The sequence below is a fragment of the Sphaerodactylus townsendi genome, linkage group LG11 (assembly GCF_021028975.2).
Source record: "Sphaerodactylus townsendi isolate TG3544 linkage group LG11, MPM_Stown_v2.3, whole genome shotgun sequence".
Taxonomy (NCBI): domain Eukaryota; kingdom Metazoa; phylum Chordata; class Lepidosauria; order Squamata; family Sphaerodactylidae; genus Sphaerodactylus; species Sphaerodactylus townsendi.
This window is the reverse complement of record NC_059435.1, coordinates 44,053,586-44,073,257: the sequence shown is the minus strand read 5'-3', so window position 1 is coordinate 44,073,257 and position 19,672 is coordinate 44,053,586. Positions and strand designations below refer to the sequence as shown.

Sequence of the window (19,672 nt, the reverse complement as noted above, 5' to 3'; positions counted from 1 at the left end):
ACCCTTTTTTATTATACAGTGTTGCTCTGAAGTTCTTTCCTGCCCTACCCTTCCTTTTTGCCATTACTCTTCTTTTGCACCACTGCCTCTGCAGATCACCACATTGCCCAATGAAGAAATACTCTTGCTCTGTGTGCTCCATAGGTACATGGAGTGAGTAGATGGCCAAAGAGCCACAATTTTTACTGTTCCATTTCTGCCAGAGAGGGAAAGAGCCATGCTGTGATGGACTGCAGAAAAAAGTGTGATTTTAAAAGTGTAGGTCAGTCTAAAGCAAAGTATTGTTTACATTCAGAGTGAGGCATAAAGGCCTAGATCCTGGGGAAGCCACCTGATTGGCTGTGGCATTCTGCCCTCTGATTGGCCTAATAGCTAGATGATGCAGAGAGGGAGGAGGTTAACTCCCCGACAGAACAATTGAAGAGGCTTTTAGACTTTAGAATTCCTGGTCTTAAGAGCTATTGTGCCTTAACTGTGTTTAAAACAACACATCTCTGAGGGGGATAGTTTAGTCAAAGTGTGTGACTGGTTCTACTAATATCAGCCTGTGAGCTGGATGAAAACAATAATATACACAAACTGAGAGAACTGATGGAGGGGTTTATTGAGAGCCAAGTTGAAGGGATGGCTCTAATTCAGTCAGGAATATCTTCAAGTGAGGGAAGAATTCCTGAGTACCAGTTAGTCTGGGGTACTGGGTTCAACTTTGTGTTTCCTCAGTAGAGTGTTTTATGTTTTAGTTGGGGTTTTTAACTGTGAGTGCTGAGTGATGGTACTGAGTATATATACCAAGCCTTTTAGGACCCTGAATGTAAACAGGTCATTAGCCAGAACATCTGAGTTTAAGGAACTGTATCATCTAGGAAACTGAATAATATCGAAGTTGAACTGCAACTGAGAAACTGACCAAACTTAAGTCTATTCCAGAAAAACTAAACACTGAATCTCTATGCCTAGCTCTTGTGTGCATGTGTGTGTGTGTAAATATTTAATATATTTATATTTATAAAATTTATCCTGCCTGATTTACCTCATCCATTCCTTCTCTCCAAGTTATTTATCTTTCTTTCCCATCTCATTTCTGTTAATAAACCTTTTGTTCTGTTTAAACTTAAAATGAGCCTCAGTATTTATTTTGTGTGCCTTATTTAGGGGTTTGCCTAGAAAGGTTAAAAACAATAGGCATCCTTCTCCTTCTTGGATAGTTACAGGGCTGAGGGAGAGTGCTTTTCACTATACACTACCATTTCTTAAGCACCTCAGTCCCTGAAAGGAAAAGGGTAGGAAAAATCTGATGAGACAAGTCAATGAGTGGTTCCCTCCCTGAAGAAGTTAAGAAGGCATGGGGATCCATCTCACATTTTATCACTCCATACCGGAATGGCTACGTCAGAGCATTATTGGTAATAACAGCTAAAAATGAAATATGCCATAAAAAGCCAAATTCAAATTAAGCAAATGCAGTTGACTATTGTCAAGAAATTAACTGAAACATGCAATTGAAGTGTGCTGAAATTTGAAATCTATGGCCAAGTGCCTTTAATAATCACTTGCTCAGTCTATTTAAAAAAGATTCCTTTTTCTCAGTATGTTTAAAATACTAAACATCTGTATCTTTGTGTTCTAAAGCATAAAGGAAGAAAATGTATGTCTTTTACAATCCCAGAAGAATTCAACTCTGCTTAGGATAGCACTATGAAAGTGTTCTTTAATTTTTCCAAATTAACAATAGTATTTAATAGCCATGCAGTAAACGAGCAGTGAGAGGCAATTTTGTTTTGCATGCAACCCATGTAGATGGAAGTGTGAAGTTTGTGTATACTGTACATTCATCTGATGTGTCACCCATATCTGATGGTTTCTTTATTGCATGTGAGCATGATTAAAAGTAGTCTGTGTTGTTGGGTGTTTTCAGTTTTGCTCTGATAGGAAATTAGTAAAGAAGCAAGGCTGATTTCTATCTTCAGAGTGCTTCCCTTTAGTTTGCTACAATTCTGAGGTTAGCAGCTGAGGCTTGGGAGGGATGACATATCCTATAGACCATTTCTGTTCTTATGTCAACGATAGGTTTAGTCTCCAAACAAACTGCTTGGGAAGGTTATGTTTTGAAATAACATCCTGTGTTTTTGTGCTGCCCCTGTTGGTAGTGACGGTCTGAGGTTGTATTGTATTAGCCCAAGGTATTTTTCAGAGTTAATTGATATCCCAGGTTTGTCCAGAGGAAAATCTACAGCTCCCCACAACATGCTTGACAAGTTATTATATTTATTTTAGTCAAAGCCTGAGTGCACGGGATCCCTCATGGAGGTGGTCTATTATTGGAGTCCCATATGCTTTTTGTTTGGGAAGAAAGCAGTCACTGTGTCATACTGTTACACAGGGTATTCTTTTTCAAGGATGTAGCTCCCTGGAGAACCATATCATGCCAGAGTTCCAAAGTCTAATAAGACCTTTTGTAGCTCTTATTGTGTAAAGGGTCTGGGAGGGAGGCGAGCATTAAACAGAAAAAGGTAATTCAAGGAACTGTACGAGACCACATGTTGAAGAACATGAATTTTGGGAAAAGAAAAGGACAAAAGTATTTTGGAAACTATTTAAAAAATTCTAGGTAGTATTGTAATGCTATCCATTCACTTTGTGGTCTTTGTGAAAAAAAATGGCAAAATTTCAGCAATCTATGTCCTAGGAGACATTGAAAATAGATAGTAAAATGTTTGGGTGAACATGAGGCTGTAGAGACATAGGGCTGTGTGAGAACGTCTGAGGTAATGGTATCCATATACACAGAGGCCAGGGTTTGTCCCCCCCCCCCCAAAAAAAAATTCAAGAGAACCATGGCAGGAGACTGATCAAGAGGCAAACTCTAGCTTTGTTGCTATTATACAACTGCTGACTTGCTAAAGCCAGACACCTCATAACACGCATGTACTGTGGCCTGCTTACAGTTTCTCAGATAAGAACATAAGAACAAGCCAGCTGGATCAGACCAGAGTCCATATAGTCCAGCATTCTGCTACTCGCAGTGGCCCACCAGGTGCCTTTGGGAGATTTTTGCAGTTCCAAGCAAGCATACTTTTCCTGGGTCCCGATTGGCCACCATGAAGAAACTGTGTTCAAAACTGTGTTCAAGTCACAAATTGTGTAGACCTATATTACATTCTGATTTTAGTCTTCTTTTAACCTATATAAGGTCTAGAGTAGAACTGGATAAAACCAGAAGGTATGAGGAAGCCATATGACTCTTCTTACAGAGACTTTGGGCTGAAATGTTCACACTGCTGACCTTCCAGTGTAAGAAGCATAGACGTCTTTGAGACTTCAGATCTTACATGAATTCTCAGGAATTCTTCTATGAGCAGATGTCCTGAGTTTTTTTTAAAAAAAAACTTTGTTCAGAAAGTTATGACCTAAAAATAATGAAGACATTTCCCCACTGATGGTGGTGGGTTTTCCGGGCTGTGTGGCTGTGGTCTGGTGGATCTTGTTCCTAAGGTTTCACCTGCATCTGTGGCTGGCATCTTCAGAGGTATCACCTCTGAAGATGCCAGCCACAGATGCAGGTGAAACGTTAGGAACAAGATCCTCCAGACCACGGCCACACAGCCCGGAAAACCCACCACAACCAGTTGAATCCGGCCATGAAAGCCTTCGACATTTTCCCACCTTTAGAGTTTTAGCAAGATACATAAGCCAATGTAAAAGATAAGTGAAATTCTTTTATTTCAGCAGCAAATTGGTGGAAATAAGTCTTCCCACTCAGCATGTGAACTTTTTCTTTTCTTTTTTTCCACAGCGTCTGGTTCCTCAACAACACATTCGTATGAATGATGAATCAATGAGCCTTCTGAGTCTCTATACATCACCTTCTTTGCCCAACATCACTTTGGGACTTCCTGCAGTTCAGCCTCAACTCACTGTAAGTAATTGATTTAACTGGTATCTTCATTGATGTTGGTTTTAAATTTTTTTAAAAAAATTGGTTCTTCTATATTTTATAATCATTTTCTCAGGATCCTACTTCAAGAAAATGTTTAGCTAAGGTGACTTGCTAAATGAAATTCTGTACCATAAAAGTGTTTGAAGGCGGAGGGGGTTGTTCATTGGCTGACAGTGACCTGTTACTTTTCAACTAGATGACATCTTTTTGTGCTAATTTGCACTAAATTGCACTAATTTGCTTTTCAACATTGTAATCAAGTATCAGCTCTCATTGGCTTCAGTTGAACTCTATGGCTAATTTACAGCCAGCTTTAAATAAATGGCAGCCAGTAGCCAGGAAAAAGATTTCTTGTGGGAGAAGGGAGATTTTCAAAATCTTCAAAAAGGAAGATTTAATCCAGTTGCATTTCAACTCTGTTACCCTAGTTTAGCTCATCTCATGTACCAATTGTCTCATTATGGTGAAATTAAGCCATTTTCATTCTTTTACACATTTGAGGTGTACTGGCTACAGAAACGGCCCTTCATTCCTGATCCAATGCTATATCAACACCATAGATTATCCCTTATCTGTGAATTTTGAGTGGATCCAAATGATCAAACCCTATGTGGTAGCTGTTTAAAGGCTACCCCATGCAGCAAAGAGAATGCAGTCATTTTTAGATTCTAACCACTAGGTTAAGTACTCTTCTGCTTTCCCAATGTGCTAGAAAAGTGAGGGGTAGTGATGGGAAAGCTTCCTCATCTCACTGTAGAAAGAAAATAGTTTAAAATGAGATACTTTCAAAAAAACTCAACAGAGGCATATTGGGGGAAAATGGTACCCTTGGACAACATCTACTCTGAGTGCCCCCTGCGCCCCCTGCACTTGGGGGGCAGGACTTGGGGTGGCTTGGACAAGCACCACAGTGGCAGACTGGCTCCTGGGCCAACCTGTTGCCCCTGCGTCCATCTGGGGGGTCCTTGGCATCCCTGCAGGCTCTGAGGAGGGAAGAAGCCAGCCTGCAGGAAGGCGGGGGGCAGGGCACTGCAACAGATACCCAGTGGGGGAGAGGCCTCCCACCCACGCAGCTGGACTCTGCCTTGTGTGCTGGTGCTATCTCCCGGTAGGGGAGATGCCTTCCTGCCACATAACTGGGCCCGACCTTGGGCACTGGCGAGAAGCACCCTAGCACAGGGGGAGCCACTGGGTGCAGGCTGGCTCACCACACTGTGGGTTAGGCTGGGCGCAGGGACCTAGCCAGCAAACCCCTTCATGTGACCAAAAGGCGTGCACCCGGGGACATGGATTACCCCATGTCCCTATGGGTGGTATGCCACAGTTCAACTAATAAATTATATTATTTACAAATGATTTGGGAAGGTTGAGCTTTACTGTGTACCTGATGAGATCATCAGGGTTTAACAAAGGTTGCGGGTTTCTCTACCACACTCTCCTAAAAGCTTCCCCCCAGCATACCTACTTTGAACCCCTTTCCACCAGCAACGTGGGGTCCTCATCACATCTGGGAGTGCTCAGGACCTTTGTGACATATCACCTGCCTTCAGTCTTAGCACACAAAAAATTATTGCAGCAGCACTTTTGTATGTGACTGAAGGTATAAGAACAAAAGTATGGCCTGGTGGATAAATCAATGGACTGTCTAGTACAGTGCACTAAACAAAAGGGCACAAGTGTCCCTCATGCTGTTTCCCATCACTAGTATTCAGAGATTTTCTGTCTCTGGCAGCCTTTCGCAATGTCGCCACTGGGTAAGCTCAAGTAGGAAAGGGAAGCTGGTAAAACTGTAACTGCTCCAATTATGAACCAGACTCAACCTTCAGAAAGAGTTTTGGCTTGGCTTGTAATAGCCTCAGGGATTCTAAACTCGAATAACTTTCTTCTGAACCTTTTCGATTCTGAAATTCAGTTCCAGCATCAGTGGTGTTGCAGTGCTGAAGGAGCTGCAGTGCTTAATGAACCCTCAAGTAGCTGTGGGTGCGTTACCCACCATGCTATCAGAGTAATCTTCTAAGCAGCTAAGAAGCATGGTTTCTGACATCATTGACAAAGAACAACTGCCAGAACATCATGCCACCATCACATTGTGCATTTCCCCACTTTGCACTACTGATTGCTTATTTGGATAGGGTGGTGGGGGGAGACCTTAAGATGTTCTTTTTCCCCCCATTTATTTTCTTGTAAATATAGGCTTCATCTTCCTCATTCAAAGAAAAACAGAAGTGTGAAACTCAGACAATCAGACCAGGGGTGGTTTTACCTGGACAGTACAGGGGAAGCATCTCTTCACCTGCAGCCCCTCAGCCCATCGTTCTGGAGGGAAAGCCAAACAGCAGCCACCAGGCTCTTCTTCAGCATCTGTTACTAAAAGAGCAAATGAGACAGCAAAAACTCCTTGCTACAGGTATTTATCAATGGAATGAGCCTTCTGAAAGTCCACTCATTTGCATTTCCTGCAAGAATTCTATTTTTAGGTGGTGAGCACATAGGCATAGGTTTGCCAGTTTTAGGGGCTGGAACCTGCGGAGGATGGAGTTTGGGGAGGGGAGGGAGCTCATAGGGTCCACCCTCCAAAGCAGCCATTTCCTCCAGGGGGACTAACCTCTCTTGTCTGAGGATAAATTGTAATTCCAGGAGATCTCCAGTCCCTATCTAGATGTTGGTAGCCTTATGTAGGGCAGTTTTTCCTGTTGGTTTACAGAATATACATTTTTATTTATATGTTTCATTATGTAAGCACTTAACTTGGGAAGGTTATTTCATATCCACTGGCCACTAAGGGACACCCTAATTGAAGTTCTCAGGCTTTGCTTCAAATCCCTGTGTGATGAAACATCATAGTAAATCCTTTGTTTTGTTGGCCTCATATATGATGAAGGAATGTCTTTGGCTTGCAGGTGGTGTGCCTCTTCATCCACAGTCACCTCTGGCAACAAAAGAAAGAGTCTCACCAGGCATCAGAGGTGCACAGAAGCTGCCTCGGCATAGACCTCTAAATCGAACCCAGTCGGCTCCACTGCCTCAGAGCACGTTGGCTCAACTTGTAATTCAGCAACAGCATCAGCAGTTTCTGGAGAAGCAGAAACAATACCAGCAACAGATCCATATGAACAAAGTAAGTTTGATCACTGGAGCCTAGAATTTGTACAGAATAGAAAAATAAAGGGATGTGGCTTTCCTAAATATCAGCACTGCCATTTGTAGCTGCATTGTGCAAAAAATTTCACCAGAGAAGTTCAGCAGTTATGCTGAATTGTATGCTATATTTTCAAAATATGCTGCTGGGATCTGTTTAGTATACTTATATCCTACTTTGCCACTTGTGTGCTCAAACTGGCATATAATACCAACCTAAAAGTAGTTACAAAAGTCATATTAACCAAATTATATGGTATAGTGTGAATTTTTGAAGTTGCAAAGATTCAGAAGCAGTAAAAAGCCTAAGAGAATGGAATGTCTAAAAGGACATATTGTAGACAGCAGATGGCTCTCTTAAAGAACTGTCCAAAATTGGGGAGCTACAAAGGAAAAATTCCTGTCTCTGGTAATGGACCACCTAATCTCTGAAGAAGTGCGAAGGGGCAAGGCCTCTGATCTCCATGAATGGGCAGGAGAAAGTGGTTTTTCAAATCCTGAGATATTATTTCTTTGTAGCTCCTTACCTTTTGAAACATCTTAGCAACAAGTTTTCTAAATAGCAGTTACCAACTTGCATTAGGTATCTAGCAGATGCCAATGCAGTTTTTCCTGTCAATTTATTGAGCAGGTTTAACTTGCATTTTCCATAAAATTTTGAAAATTATGTATTCTGTAAGTATTTTTAAACAAATTATTGTGCTGTATAAAGTGTGGCATGTGTTTGGGGTCTAAAGAAAAACTAAATGGTGGTAGTAATCATGGTTTTCTCCTTGAATGTCCATCATCCAAGAGTACTAGGAACTGACAATTAGGCTTTCAGTATAGGAGATCATATTATTATAAAATTTACAGTGAGGCCTCTACCAAGCAGTGACTTCTCCACATTTTGCACACATGTAACTGTGTAACTACTTCAAGACTATGTGTATTAAGTGCTGTCAAGTCACCTTTGACTCATGATGACCCTATGAATCAGTGTCCTCTGAAATGTCCTATTGTTAACAGCTTTGCTCAGGTCTTGCAAACTCTTGTCTTTCATTATGTGACCAAAGTACTATTACCTTAGGTTAGTAATTTTGGCTTCTAGGGACAGGTCAGCCTTGATTTGATCTAGAAGAAAAAGAAGAGTTGGATTTATATCCCCCCTTTCTCTCCTATAGGAGACTCAAAGGGGCTTACAATCTCCTTTCCCTTTCCCCCTCACAACAAACACCCTGTGAGGTAGGTGGGGCTGAGAGAGCTCAGAAGAACTGTGACAAGCCCAAGGTCACCCAGCTGGCGTGTGTTGGAGTATACAGGCTAATCTGAATTCCTCAGATAGCCTCCACAGCTCAGGCGGCAGAGCGGGGAATCAAACCAGATTAAAGTACACCTGCTCTTAACCACTACGCCACTGCTGCTTTACAACCCACTTACTTTTTTGCGGGGGTCCACTGTATCTGTAACACTTTCTTTCGACACCACATTTCAAAGGAATCTCTTCCTGTCAGCTTTCGTCATTGTAAGACTAGCAAATTATTTAACACAAACAAGGAACAGTTAGTTTGTGCCATCAACTGTTGTAATAAGGGAGTCATTCTGTGACTTGCTGGCAAAATGACAGGTGGATCTGTTGAGTATGTTATCCACCTGCTTTTTATGTTTCTACGATGCTGATTCCCATAGGCCAAGTTATTTAGGCTCCTTCATGTAAAAGCGTAACACTGCAATCAATGTAAACCCACTCAGCAATCAGTGCTGCTTTTTTAAAAATTCTCTATGTGCCAGTAGATGTGATCAGCAATCACATGAAAGAAAACATGTTTTTTTTCTTAAGCATATCACTAGGGAGTGTCTCCTGTGGGGTGCTGATTTCTTGGAATCTCTTAAGAATTCCCAACCAAATTAAAAACACAACCTTGAAGAACATAATTTGTACAGTGGGTTCGGTTATTAAATCTCATTTTAATTAGGAAAAAATGAAGACTTGAGAACTTCAAAGTTCAGAACTGATCCTTGCACGTTAACCCCTCTCAACTCGGGTGTTTTGATTACTCAAGTCTGACTCCACTTGGCTTTCCATTGACTATCTGTTCCATATGTTTAATCAAGAAGGCATAGGTACATCTTGGAGCTACAGGATTTCAAAATATTTCACCTTCCCTCAATAGTCTGAACAAAAGCAAGCTTTTTATTACTGGCTAAAAAAAAACAGAGCCTCTGGGAATTCCCCCCACCTCCAAAGATATCCAGAACAAATAATGATTAGTTATCATTCAGGTTTTCAACGTAATGTATAAACCAGCATTTCAACTCATATTTTTCCCCTCAGGTCTCTTTGTTTGTTTTATACCAGGCCTGCACAACTGGTGACCCACTAAGCAGTGCTTATAATCCACCTTCTCTTTATTGTATCCTTTCAAGTGCTTGCCTTCTATTCGGATTTTTGTGCTACAAGGCAAGCAGCATAAACAGGAGGTGGATTTTGTTTCAGTGAATCATTGTAGGTAGCAGGTGGGATGTACCTGGTCCTTGGGGGAAGGCGCTATAGAAGTTTAATAAATAAATATGAGCCAGAGGTTGTGCAAGTCTGTTTTATGTGGTCAAACCTTAAGAAGCCTATTTTGAGTAGAATAGTGAGGAATGAAATGGATCCTGATTTGCAACAGTGTTAAGAAAGACATTAAAAGCTGTTAACTTTCCATTGTCGAAGGCTTTCACAGCCAGAATCAACTGACTGTTGTGGGTTTTCTGGGCTGTGTGGCTATGGTCTTCAAGATGTCAACCATAGATGCAGGCAAAACAATTGGAGCAAAACCTTCCAGACCATGACCACACAGTCCAGAAAATTCACAACAACCAGTATTATATTTCTGTTCCCCGCCCCAGTGGGCTCAGTGTGGTATGTGTAGATCTCCTTTTCACATTTTGACTGCTGTAGCCCACTAAGATTGGTTAGGTTGCTCATGAATGTGACTGGACCAAAGTCTCCTCTTTCGAAATCCACTACTCTAACCAAGGCATCATACTGGTTCACCAATCAACAAGCAGAGAGGAATTCATTGGATGAGAAATCTATTGTAGAACTGGTAAATTCAAAACATTAGTTCTATGGAAATACTTGCAGTAGATATTAGCAGAGTTATTTCTGTCATATTAGCAGAGTTATTTCTGGAGCAGCCCATTGTTGATGCTACTGTTGCTGTAATGGAATAGCCTATAGACCATTCTTGGGTTTGAGGCACCTAGAATTGATGGTACAGTTGAATATTTCTGTCTATATTTTCGTTACAATTTATCCTACCCTTTCTTCAAACCATTGCACATGGTCCTCCTTTTTTCCTTTTCATCCTCATAAGACAGCTGAAGAGATGTCATGCTGAAAGAATGAATAATTGTTACAAAATCTTACAATGGAATCTTGTTCACAAGTTACAGTGTACATTGTGTTTTTCTTTTGCATGCATTAAGTAATTCTAACATTACATTAGTGCAAGTAAAATTCAATACGTGATTTAAACCCCTCTGTTTATAGAGGTAGCAATCTCTGGTTTCGTTTGTAAAGTGAATGTGCATTGGCTCTTTCTTACAAACAGCTGTATGCAGGATGTGTTCTTACTGTAACATGTGAACAATGCTAGTGGCCCAAAACTGAGTGTAAGTCAGGGAGAGAGAGGGTGTGCCTCTCATACACACAAGCAACTGCCAATTGCCTGTGCCCTGAGGGAAGTTTTTTCCCTCCAAAATCTGTTACTGATGGAACAGCTCTGACAAAGCAACTTTTTATTATCAGAACAAAAATTTTAGTAATGTGGAGGGGATGTTTAAGAGTTCAAATTTTTCTTTCAGTTTTCCCCACATATATATTTTTTGAAGAAGTCGTGTAAATAGTCTTTAGCTGCTTTTCCAGGGCACTTGTCAGTTAGGCAGGACAGTATCTCTGGAACAAAACTAAAATAACCTGTTGTCTTTCTGAGCTGAGCTGTGGAGGCTTATCTGGGGAATTCAGATTAGCCTGTACACTCCCCCACGCCAGCTTGGTGACCTTGGGCTAGTCACAGCTTCTCGGAGCTCTCTCAGCCCCACCCACCTCACAGGGTGTTTGTTGTGAGGGGGGAAGGGAAAGGAGATTGTAAGCCCCTTTGAGTCTCCTGTAGGAGAGAAAGGGGGGATATAGATCCAAACTCTTCTTCTTCTTCTTCTTCTTTCACAAACTAAAAAAAGAAATGGTACCAGTGACTTGTAAAGTTGACACCAGAAATTGAAAGATTTTATTTAGAGAAACAAGTTTTAAAGTGCTAAACTAGCAAAGGATTAAGGAGAAATACAAACAAAATCTTGTACATAATAGTCTCTCTAAAACCAGCTTCCTGTGTACCTATATACCTGTGTACCTACAGGAAGCTGGTTTTAAAGAGACTGTTATGTACAAGATTTTATTTAGTAACTTTTTCAGTTGATACAAATTACAGACAGAACACTATCTTTGTGCTTTCCTGATGATACTGTCACTTTGACACTAGACAAAATAAGTATTTTACTTCAAGACGGTTGTTACAGAGTTCTGTTTGCCTATAGTCCATGTTCTAAAAAAGTCACCAGTGTGATTAATCAGTGTTAGTGTGTTATGTTTAACTCCAGAAACTCTGGTACAGATTCCTTTACTGAACTCTGCCCTTCCTGGCACTTAATTCAGAGAAGCACAGCCCACTCTGAACTGACCCTCTGCTTTCAGAGAACAGAGCTACCTCAGAGCTACTGTTCACTCTGTCTCTCACAACAGAACTCTTTTTTTCTTTTCTTCTCTTCTCTTTTCTTGTCTTCTCTTGTCTTCTCTTTTGAACTCCCTATCCTCAGATTTTATAATGCTGTGCTTTATAAAAGCGGCAGAGCAGGGAATCAAAACCCGTTCCTCCAGATTAGAGTGTACCTGCTCTTAACCACTACGCCACTGCTGCTTCTTGCTTGTAACAGCTCTTTGGTTATGGGCACTACTTTAAATTATGTCATCCCCCCCGCCCCCCGTCCTGGTGATCCATTCCCACTGAGCACAGTGCTCAGGTTCAGGTAGGGCAATCCCATGGAGTTCTAAATTAACCCTTTGGGCTCTGAACATTCCATTGACTGTATAAACCTAAGTGCTTGTATACATTACACATGCTTGTACACATTACACAGAACTGGGACTCACACTTCCTATATTTTTACTCTCATCAAAAGTTTTGAAGATCCCATGGGACCTTGTGTGAAGAGTTGCCCAGATGGATTGGTTTGTTTTAACTATAGCAGGTCGTTCAGTAAATCCAAATAGCCAACCCCCCCCCCCCCCAAAAAAACCTGAAACCTGATCTTCACAGGCAACCTTCCCTCCCCATTTGCAAATCCTGTTCCAACTTCACAAATGGGGAGTTGCCCCCTCATAGTTGATTGCAGGGGTCAACTCAGCCGATCCCTGCATTCAGCTGTGTGGTGCGTGTATTTTTTTCGGTTTGGCTTTAAAAATTCAAAAATATTCAGGAAAGCTGAAAAATCTGATACAGAATATTGCTATTTATCATCTTTCTCCAAAATGTTCAGGTCTTTTAAAGCCAAACCTGAAAATTATTGAAAAAATGTGCCCACTTCGAGTTTTAACTATATCAAGGAAAATAAAGTATGGTGTGGTGCCTACATAATTTGCATCTTTGGTGGCAGCCAAACTGGTAAGTTGTAAATCAAGCCATAGTTTCGTCTTCAAGGGGAAATTGTAATGGCTCCCATGGGCACCTATGAAAGGCAAGCTACTACGCAGCTAGGAAGGGAGTGTGGCTACACTCTTGGAAATCATGGTTCATTTGTATAACTTTATACTGTAATGAAAAACTGTCATGTAATAGTAAAGCAATATAAAGTGACTTTGAAAAACCTGGCCTCTGAAAGAATACATTTGGAGTTTATTCTCATAGCACTGAATACATCAATTGCATTCTTGTTCTTTGATAAGGTCCCTATATTCAGTGATTGGGGTGATAAGTAGTAAAAGCTAACTTAGACCAAAGGTAAAGTTAGAATTTTTTTTCTGTATTGTTTCTACTATAGAGAGAAAGAAACAATAAATTGGGCAGTGAAGCAGGGTTTACTTCTTTGTAGCTAGAGAGGATCCCCTATGGTTTTTTCAGTCATTTGTCAGAGGCCATGTTTTTGATGTGGTAACAGTATACCTTCATATAGGAGGCTGACATTTATACCTATGGGATGCAATATGCTGACCTTCTCAAAACATTCTAGCTGAAATTCAAATTTTGACATCTCATCCAGAAGTCAGCAGAGAGTTTTGCCCTTGCTTTTGAAAAATGAATTTGTGGAAACCTGAACTGGGCTTTCCTTTTAAAGATAGTATTTGGTGTTGCCAGATTTAATATACTTCTGTCTAGATGACAGCTTGTTTCCTTGTAGACTCCTTTGATCACATTTTTTAAAGAACTCCATTCCATTCAATAAAAGGGATAGGATGTCTGGCAACCCCAGTTAAGCTAATTGTCATAGGTACCAAAAGACTGACTCGCCAACAAAACTCTTACTGTTTTGACTCTTGTAAACTGTCTCTGCAAATAACTTAAAAGATGCCATTGCTAAATGCTGCATGCATACCAGGTTGTTGGCACTTATCTTGACACATTAGAACAGCAAGGAGAGAAGTAACACAGGTGACCTTTTGAAGAGTCTGGATAATATATGTAGGGTATCCTGGATTGTGTTTAATATCATAGTATCATATGTGTTTAATATCATAGTATCATACAGTGTTGTGTAATGATAAAAATGTCAAATTGTGAAACGAACTGTAATTATGCTGGTTTGAGCCTGTGACTCTGTTCCAGTTCTGTCCGGCACAAGGAGCCTTCCACCCCACACAAGAGATGTTGTCTTTTATTTATTTGCTATGTCATTTGTAGTCCACCTTTCTCACTGAAACTCCAGAAGGCTTCACAACTGAAAACAACGCAGTCAACAGCAATATGACACATATTATCATATATGCAAAAAACAAAACAGGATGACAAAATTAGAGAGTAGGCACAAAATTAGAGAGTAGGCACAATGACAAAAATTTGATTTGATCCAAACTAAATTTCCCACCAATAGAAGGAGTGGGTAATTTACAACTGATGAAGACCTTGATTTGCTTCTCTCCCCCTCCCCCCCAATATGCTGTTTGTTCCTCAGAGTCCCCTTCCCTGTCCCCTGTGAGCAGCATTTGGGGGGAGATCAGTGGGTTGCCGATGATTGAGGAGAGACTAGAACATTCTGTTTCACTGACACAAATGCCCTGTGTGAAAGAATGACAACTTACTGGTGGTCCCTGGCTCGAAAACTGCCTTGCTGTCCTCAACCAGGGCCAGAGCCTCCTTAGCACTGGCCCCCATCTGGTGGAATGCTTTGTCAAGTGAAATCACGACCCTGTGAAACTTGCTGTAATTTCACAAGCCCTAGAATATGGAGCTGTTCCTCCAGGCTTCTGGTTGAGACTGCAATAATTTCCATCTTGGTGTCCTCCCTTTTCCCTTTCTCCTCTTCTTTCCCTCCTCCTGACATGATTGATGAATGTATTAGTGTGGGGGTGGTATTTAGTTTTTTAGCCTTCAAATTTATAAGGGGCAGTAAGGTACTACTAGAATGTTTTTTACAGATTTTATTGTCCTATCTTATTGTGGCCACTTCATTGTACCCTGAGATTGATTGATTGATTGATTGATTGAATGAATGAATGAATGAATAAATGGATAAATGGATAAATGGATAAATAAATAAATAAATAAATAAATAAATAAATAAATAAATAAATAAATAAATAAATACCTTAATCTGGATCTAATCCAATATACACATACAATAAGATATTATAATACATACACTAACGAAACAAAAGTGGATCAGTAAATTAGAGACATGGAGCAACAGTATAAAGTATCTAGCAATGAAAACTAGCTAAAGTTTGCAATTCTGTTTTAATATGATAATCCTTTTTCCTAAATTCAGAATGTTTATCTGTCATTGTTTCTGTAGTCCTTTAATCAACAATGATGATGTGTAACTGATATTACTCTCATATTATAGACAGCAGCTAAAGATCAGATATATTGGCTTTGCCTGATGACTCTTGATGAGCTCTTGATTACAGTGAGACCCTTGGAAATAGCTTTATATTAGCACTGTTGCTCTAAAACAGCTATTTTTTGTCTTCGTAACTATTTGACCTGGAATGCGATTACCCATAATAATATTTTCTAAAACTAGAAGGAGGAATAAGCAGTGTAATTTTTCGAAATAGTTACAAAATGCATTCAAAACACTCAGTAAATGGTCATTCCTGAAGAGTTGTGGAGTTTTAGTCATTTGGATCCAGAAAACCACAAGCAGAGTTTTGCTTAAACAATCAGGCTTCTTTTCTTTGTAGCTCACTTGAATATCCTGAAAAGCTACTTCCAAGAGCTGGGGGAACCTTCTACAGTAGCATATGATATGACCTAAGGAAGAGCATTTAGAGAGAAGCAATTAGTAACATCTTTTCCTAGTGAGCAGAAGGGGATTCTGTTCATGGATGGAACTCTCTGGATTCAAATACTGCATCCAGTGTTTAGTAATAATTACTTGAAATAGTCATCTGAGTCAACCAAAAATTTGTGCATTTGTTCATATGTCTCTGGGCACTTCTAGATAATATACATTTACTATAGTGAAAGGCTGCTGGAACAGTGATCTGTTGATCAGTATAATGCAGTGGAAATACAATGTTCAAAATATTGAATTCCCCAGACCAAAGTGCACAAGAGGATTCTGAGATGGAAAAAGAAATTAGAGAGGCCAACAAAAACAAAAATGTAGTGATAATGGGTGATTTTAACTATCCCCATATAAACTGGAAAAATGCATGTTCAGGTCATAGTAAGGAGAGAGCATTCCTGGATATGCTAAATGACTGTGGCTTAGAGCAGATGGTTGTGGAACCAACCAGGGGAGAGGTGATCCTAGATCTAATTCTATGTGGGACCCAGGACCTGGTGCAGGAAGTCAGTGTTGTTGAGCCGATAGGGAACAGCGACCACAATGCTGTCAGATTCAGTATCTCAGCATGCGAACAAGTGGCAACTACTAATGTAGTTACATTCACCTTCAGAAAGGGAAATTTCTCAAAGATGAGGGGGATAGTGCGCAGGAAGCTGAAAGGGAAAATCAAGAGAGTCAAAACTGTCCAGGATGCTTGGAGGTTATTTAAAAACACAGTAATAAAAGCTCAGCTGGAATGTGTTCCACAGGTTAGAAAAGGCAGCACCCAGTCCAAAAGAAAGCCACCATGGTTAACAAGAGAGGTTGAGGAAATTATCAGAAAAAAGAAATTGTCTTTTAGAAAATGGAAGTCCAGTTTGGCTGATGAAGAATATGAGAGAGAACACAAATGGTGGCAAAAGAGAAGCAAGTTAGCTGTAAGGGAGGCTAAAAAAGATTATGAGGAACGCATGGCTGCGAACATCAAGACCAGCAACAAACAGTTCTTCAAGTACATCAAAAGCAGGAAGCCAGCAAGGGAAGCGGTAGGCCCGTTAGATGACAAAGGAACAAAGGGTGTGCTAAAAGATGGCAGGGAGATTGCAGAGAAACTGAATGAATTCTTTGCATCTGTCTTCACCCAAGAGGAGGTGAGGAACATTCCTGCACCTGAACCAAGCTTCTTAGGAGGTGAATCCGAGGAACTAGCGAAGATAGTGGTAGACAAGGAAGAAGTTCTGGCAGCCATTGGTAAACTAAATGCTACCAAATCCCCTGGCCCAGATTGCATTCACCCAAGAGTTCTTAAAGAGCTCAAGCATGAAATTGCTGATCTTCTCACTTTAATATGCAACTTATCCCTGAAATCAGGCTCCATCCCTGAAGACTGGATGATGGCCAATGTCACACCAATCTTTAAGAAAGGATCTGGGGGGACCCGGGAAATTACAGCCCAGTCAGTTTGACATCTGTTCCTGGTAAATTAGTAGAATCTATCATTAAAGATAAAATTGTAAAACATGTAGAAAAGCAAGACCTGCTGAGAAAGAGTCAGCATGGCTTTTGCAGAGGCAAATCCTGTCTTTACAAACTTACTTAGAGTTCTTTGAGGGTGTAAACAGGCAAGTGGACAGGGGTGCACCAGTGGACAGTGTCTACTTGGATTTCCAAAAGGCTTTTGACAAAGTTCCTCACCAGAGACTGTTGAGAAAACTCAGCAATGAAGGAATAAGAGGGGAAGTCCTCCTATGGATTAAAAAACTGGTTGAGAAACAGGAAACAAAGAGTGGGTGTAAATGGGAAGTTCTCACAATGGAGAGATGTCGGGAGTGGTGTCCCCCAAGGATCGGTATTGGGACCAGTGCTCTTTAACCTATTCATAAATGACCTGGAAGTAGGGGTGGGTAGCGTGGTGGCCAAGTTTGCAGATGATACCAAATTACGTAGGGTGGTGAGAACCACAAAGGATTGCGAAGAGCTCCAAGCAGACCTTGATAAATTAGGTGAGTGGGCTCAGAAATGGCAAATGCAGTTCAATGTAGCAAAATGTAAAGTGATGCACATAGGGGCAAAAAATCCAAACTTCACATACACGCTACAGGGGTCAGTGCTATCAGTCACAGACCAGGAAAGGGATTTAGGCGTCTTAGTTGATAGTTCCATGGTGATGTCAACTCAATGCATGGCAGCTGTGAAAAAGGCAAACTCTATGCTGGGGATCATTAGGAAAGGAATTGATAATAAAACTGCAAAGATTGTCATGCCCTTATATAAAGCAGTGGTGCGACCGCACTTGGAGTACTGTGTACAGTTCTGGTTGCCGCATCTCAAAAAGGATATTGAGGAGATAGAAAAAGTGCAGAGAAGGGCAACAAGGATGATTGAGGGACTGGAGCACCTTCCCTATGAGGAGAGGCTGCAGCGTTTGGGACTCTTTAGTTTGGAGAGGAGGCGGCTGAGGGGGGATATGATTGAAGTCTACAAAATTATGCATGGGGTAGAAAATGTTGACAGAGAGAAATTTTTCTCTCTTTCTCACAATACTAGAACCAGGGGGCATTCATTGAAAATGCTGGGGGGAAGAATTAGGACTAATAAAAGGAAACACTTCTTCACGCAACGTGTGATTGGTGTTGGAATATGCTGCCACAGGAGGTGGTGATGGCCACTAACCTGGATAGCTTTAAAAGGGGCTTGGACAGATTTATGGAGGAGAAGTCGATTTATGGCTACCAATCTTGATCCTCTTTGATCTGAGATTGCAAATGCCTTAACAGACCAGGTGATCGGGAGCAACAGCCGCAGAAGGCCATTGCGTTCACATCCTACATGTGAGCTCCTAAAGGCACCTGGTGGGCCACTGCGAGTAGCAGAGAGCTGGACTAGATGGACTTTGGTCTGATCCAGCTGGCTTGTTCTTATGTTCTTATGTTCTTAAGATGAGTCTGATTCTCCTAGGGACAGTTGCTGAGAGACTGGCATGTATTTCCTAATCATCATGGCTTTGAGAAATTTAGTATGGAATATAGTTACTAGGTAACCTGAGAAACTCAAAGACAAGCACACTTCTTGTCCCTAGGACTGCAAAATATACTTGAAATTGTGTGCACAAGGGGAAAGCATGAAGAAAATTCCTGCACGTGGGCTCTGTTGCTGCTATGAAGGCCTTTGCATTCACTTAAGCAATGAGAGAGAACTGGGGAATTTTCCCTGTCCCATTATGCATGGAACACTTACTTCGGGGTTCTTTCCTGTGCAGTGGGCTTGTAGTGAGCCCTCCTTGTGGTGCTCTGTTTACACATGAGGAGGCACTCACTCTTGCCACAGAGTTTTTCTGCAGAGAATTCTTCCAGGCCTGGTTTCCTTAACTGCACTCATTAAGTAATCCTTAAAGGCACAGATTGGTGGCTTAGCTGTGTAAACTGTACTTATATTGATATTACTATTCATCGCTTCTCGGTCTTTTGGCTAAGATCAAGTGTAGATATTACTATTCCAACAGTAATCTGTCCTCCAAATGAAAGAGGCAAAGCAATTCCCTGGACCTCAGGCTGCTAAAGAAGGGGACAGTCCTAGAGCTGATATTCTCTCCTCCTCCACTCTACATACACACACACTTCCTGCTGGTGCTGCTCCAAGCACACTGTTATTATTATATTTATATCTTGATATATCAATATGAAAATTAGAGGTTGGTGCATTTTGGCTAAGCCCATGTGAGTCAGCTCCTTTTCTGTGACTTGAAGCAGATGACAACATGGGAGGAGGGGCAAGGGAGAAAGATTGGATGGCAGTGTGAGGAAGTGGGAAGGCTGGCCATGGGTGGAGGAAAGGTGTCCAGGTCAAAGCTGTGCTCACTGGCAAATCTGTCTCACTGTGACAACAAAGTAAATTAAAATCATCCCTAGAAGTGGTCTTGCTTGGTGGGGAGGGAATGGAAAGTGAAAGCAGGGCTTGAGGAAGTACATTCATACAAGAAATCTTGCCATGATGGACATTCAACCCAATTGCACAGCGGACATGTTGTGCATAATCGATCCCTGTGTAGAAATGACCTTGGAAATGTTGGATATTTTGGCTTGTGCTGTT

At 41.0% G+C, this 19,672-nt stretch overlaps 1 protein-coding gene across 8 annotated transcripts in view; it reads left to right on the top strand.

The window, feature by feature from the left end:
- HDAC9 (histone deacetylase 9) overlaps nucleotides 1-19,672 on the top strand; it is a 346,306-nt gene that overhangs the window by 98,807 nt on the left and 227,827 nt on the right. For all 8 annotated transcript variants that reach the window (XR_007245815.1, XR_007245814.1, XR_007245816.1 and 5 more), the window contains exons 8-10: nucleotides 3,794-3,916; nucleotides 6,131-6,344; nucleotides 6,838-7,055. Coding sequence is in view for 5 of the 8 variants with exons in the window: in XM_048511823.1 (XP_048367780.1) it covers nucleotides 3,794-3,916; nucleotides 6,131-6,344; nucleotides 6,838-7,055 (555 nt within the window). In the remaining 3 variants the exon portion in view is untranslated. The remainder of the gene's footprint in view (nucleotides 1-3,793; nucleotides 3,917-6,130; nucleotides 6,345-6,837; nucleotides 7,056-19,672) is intronic.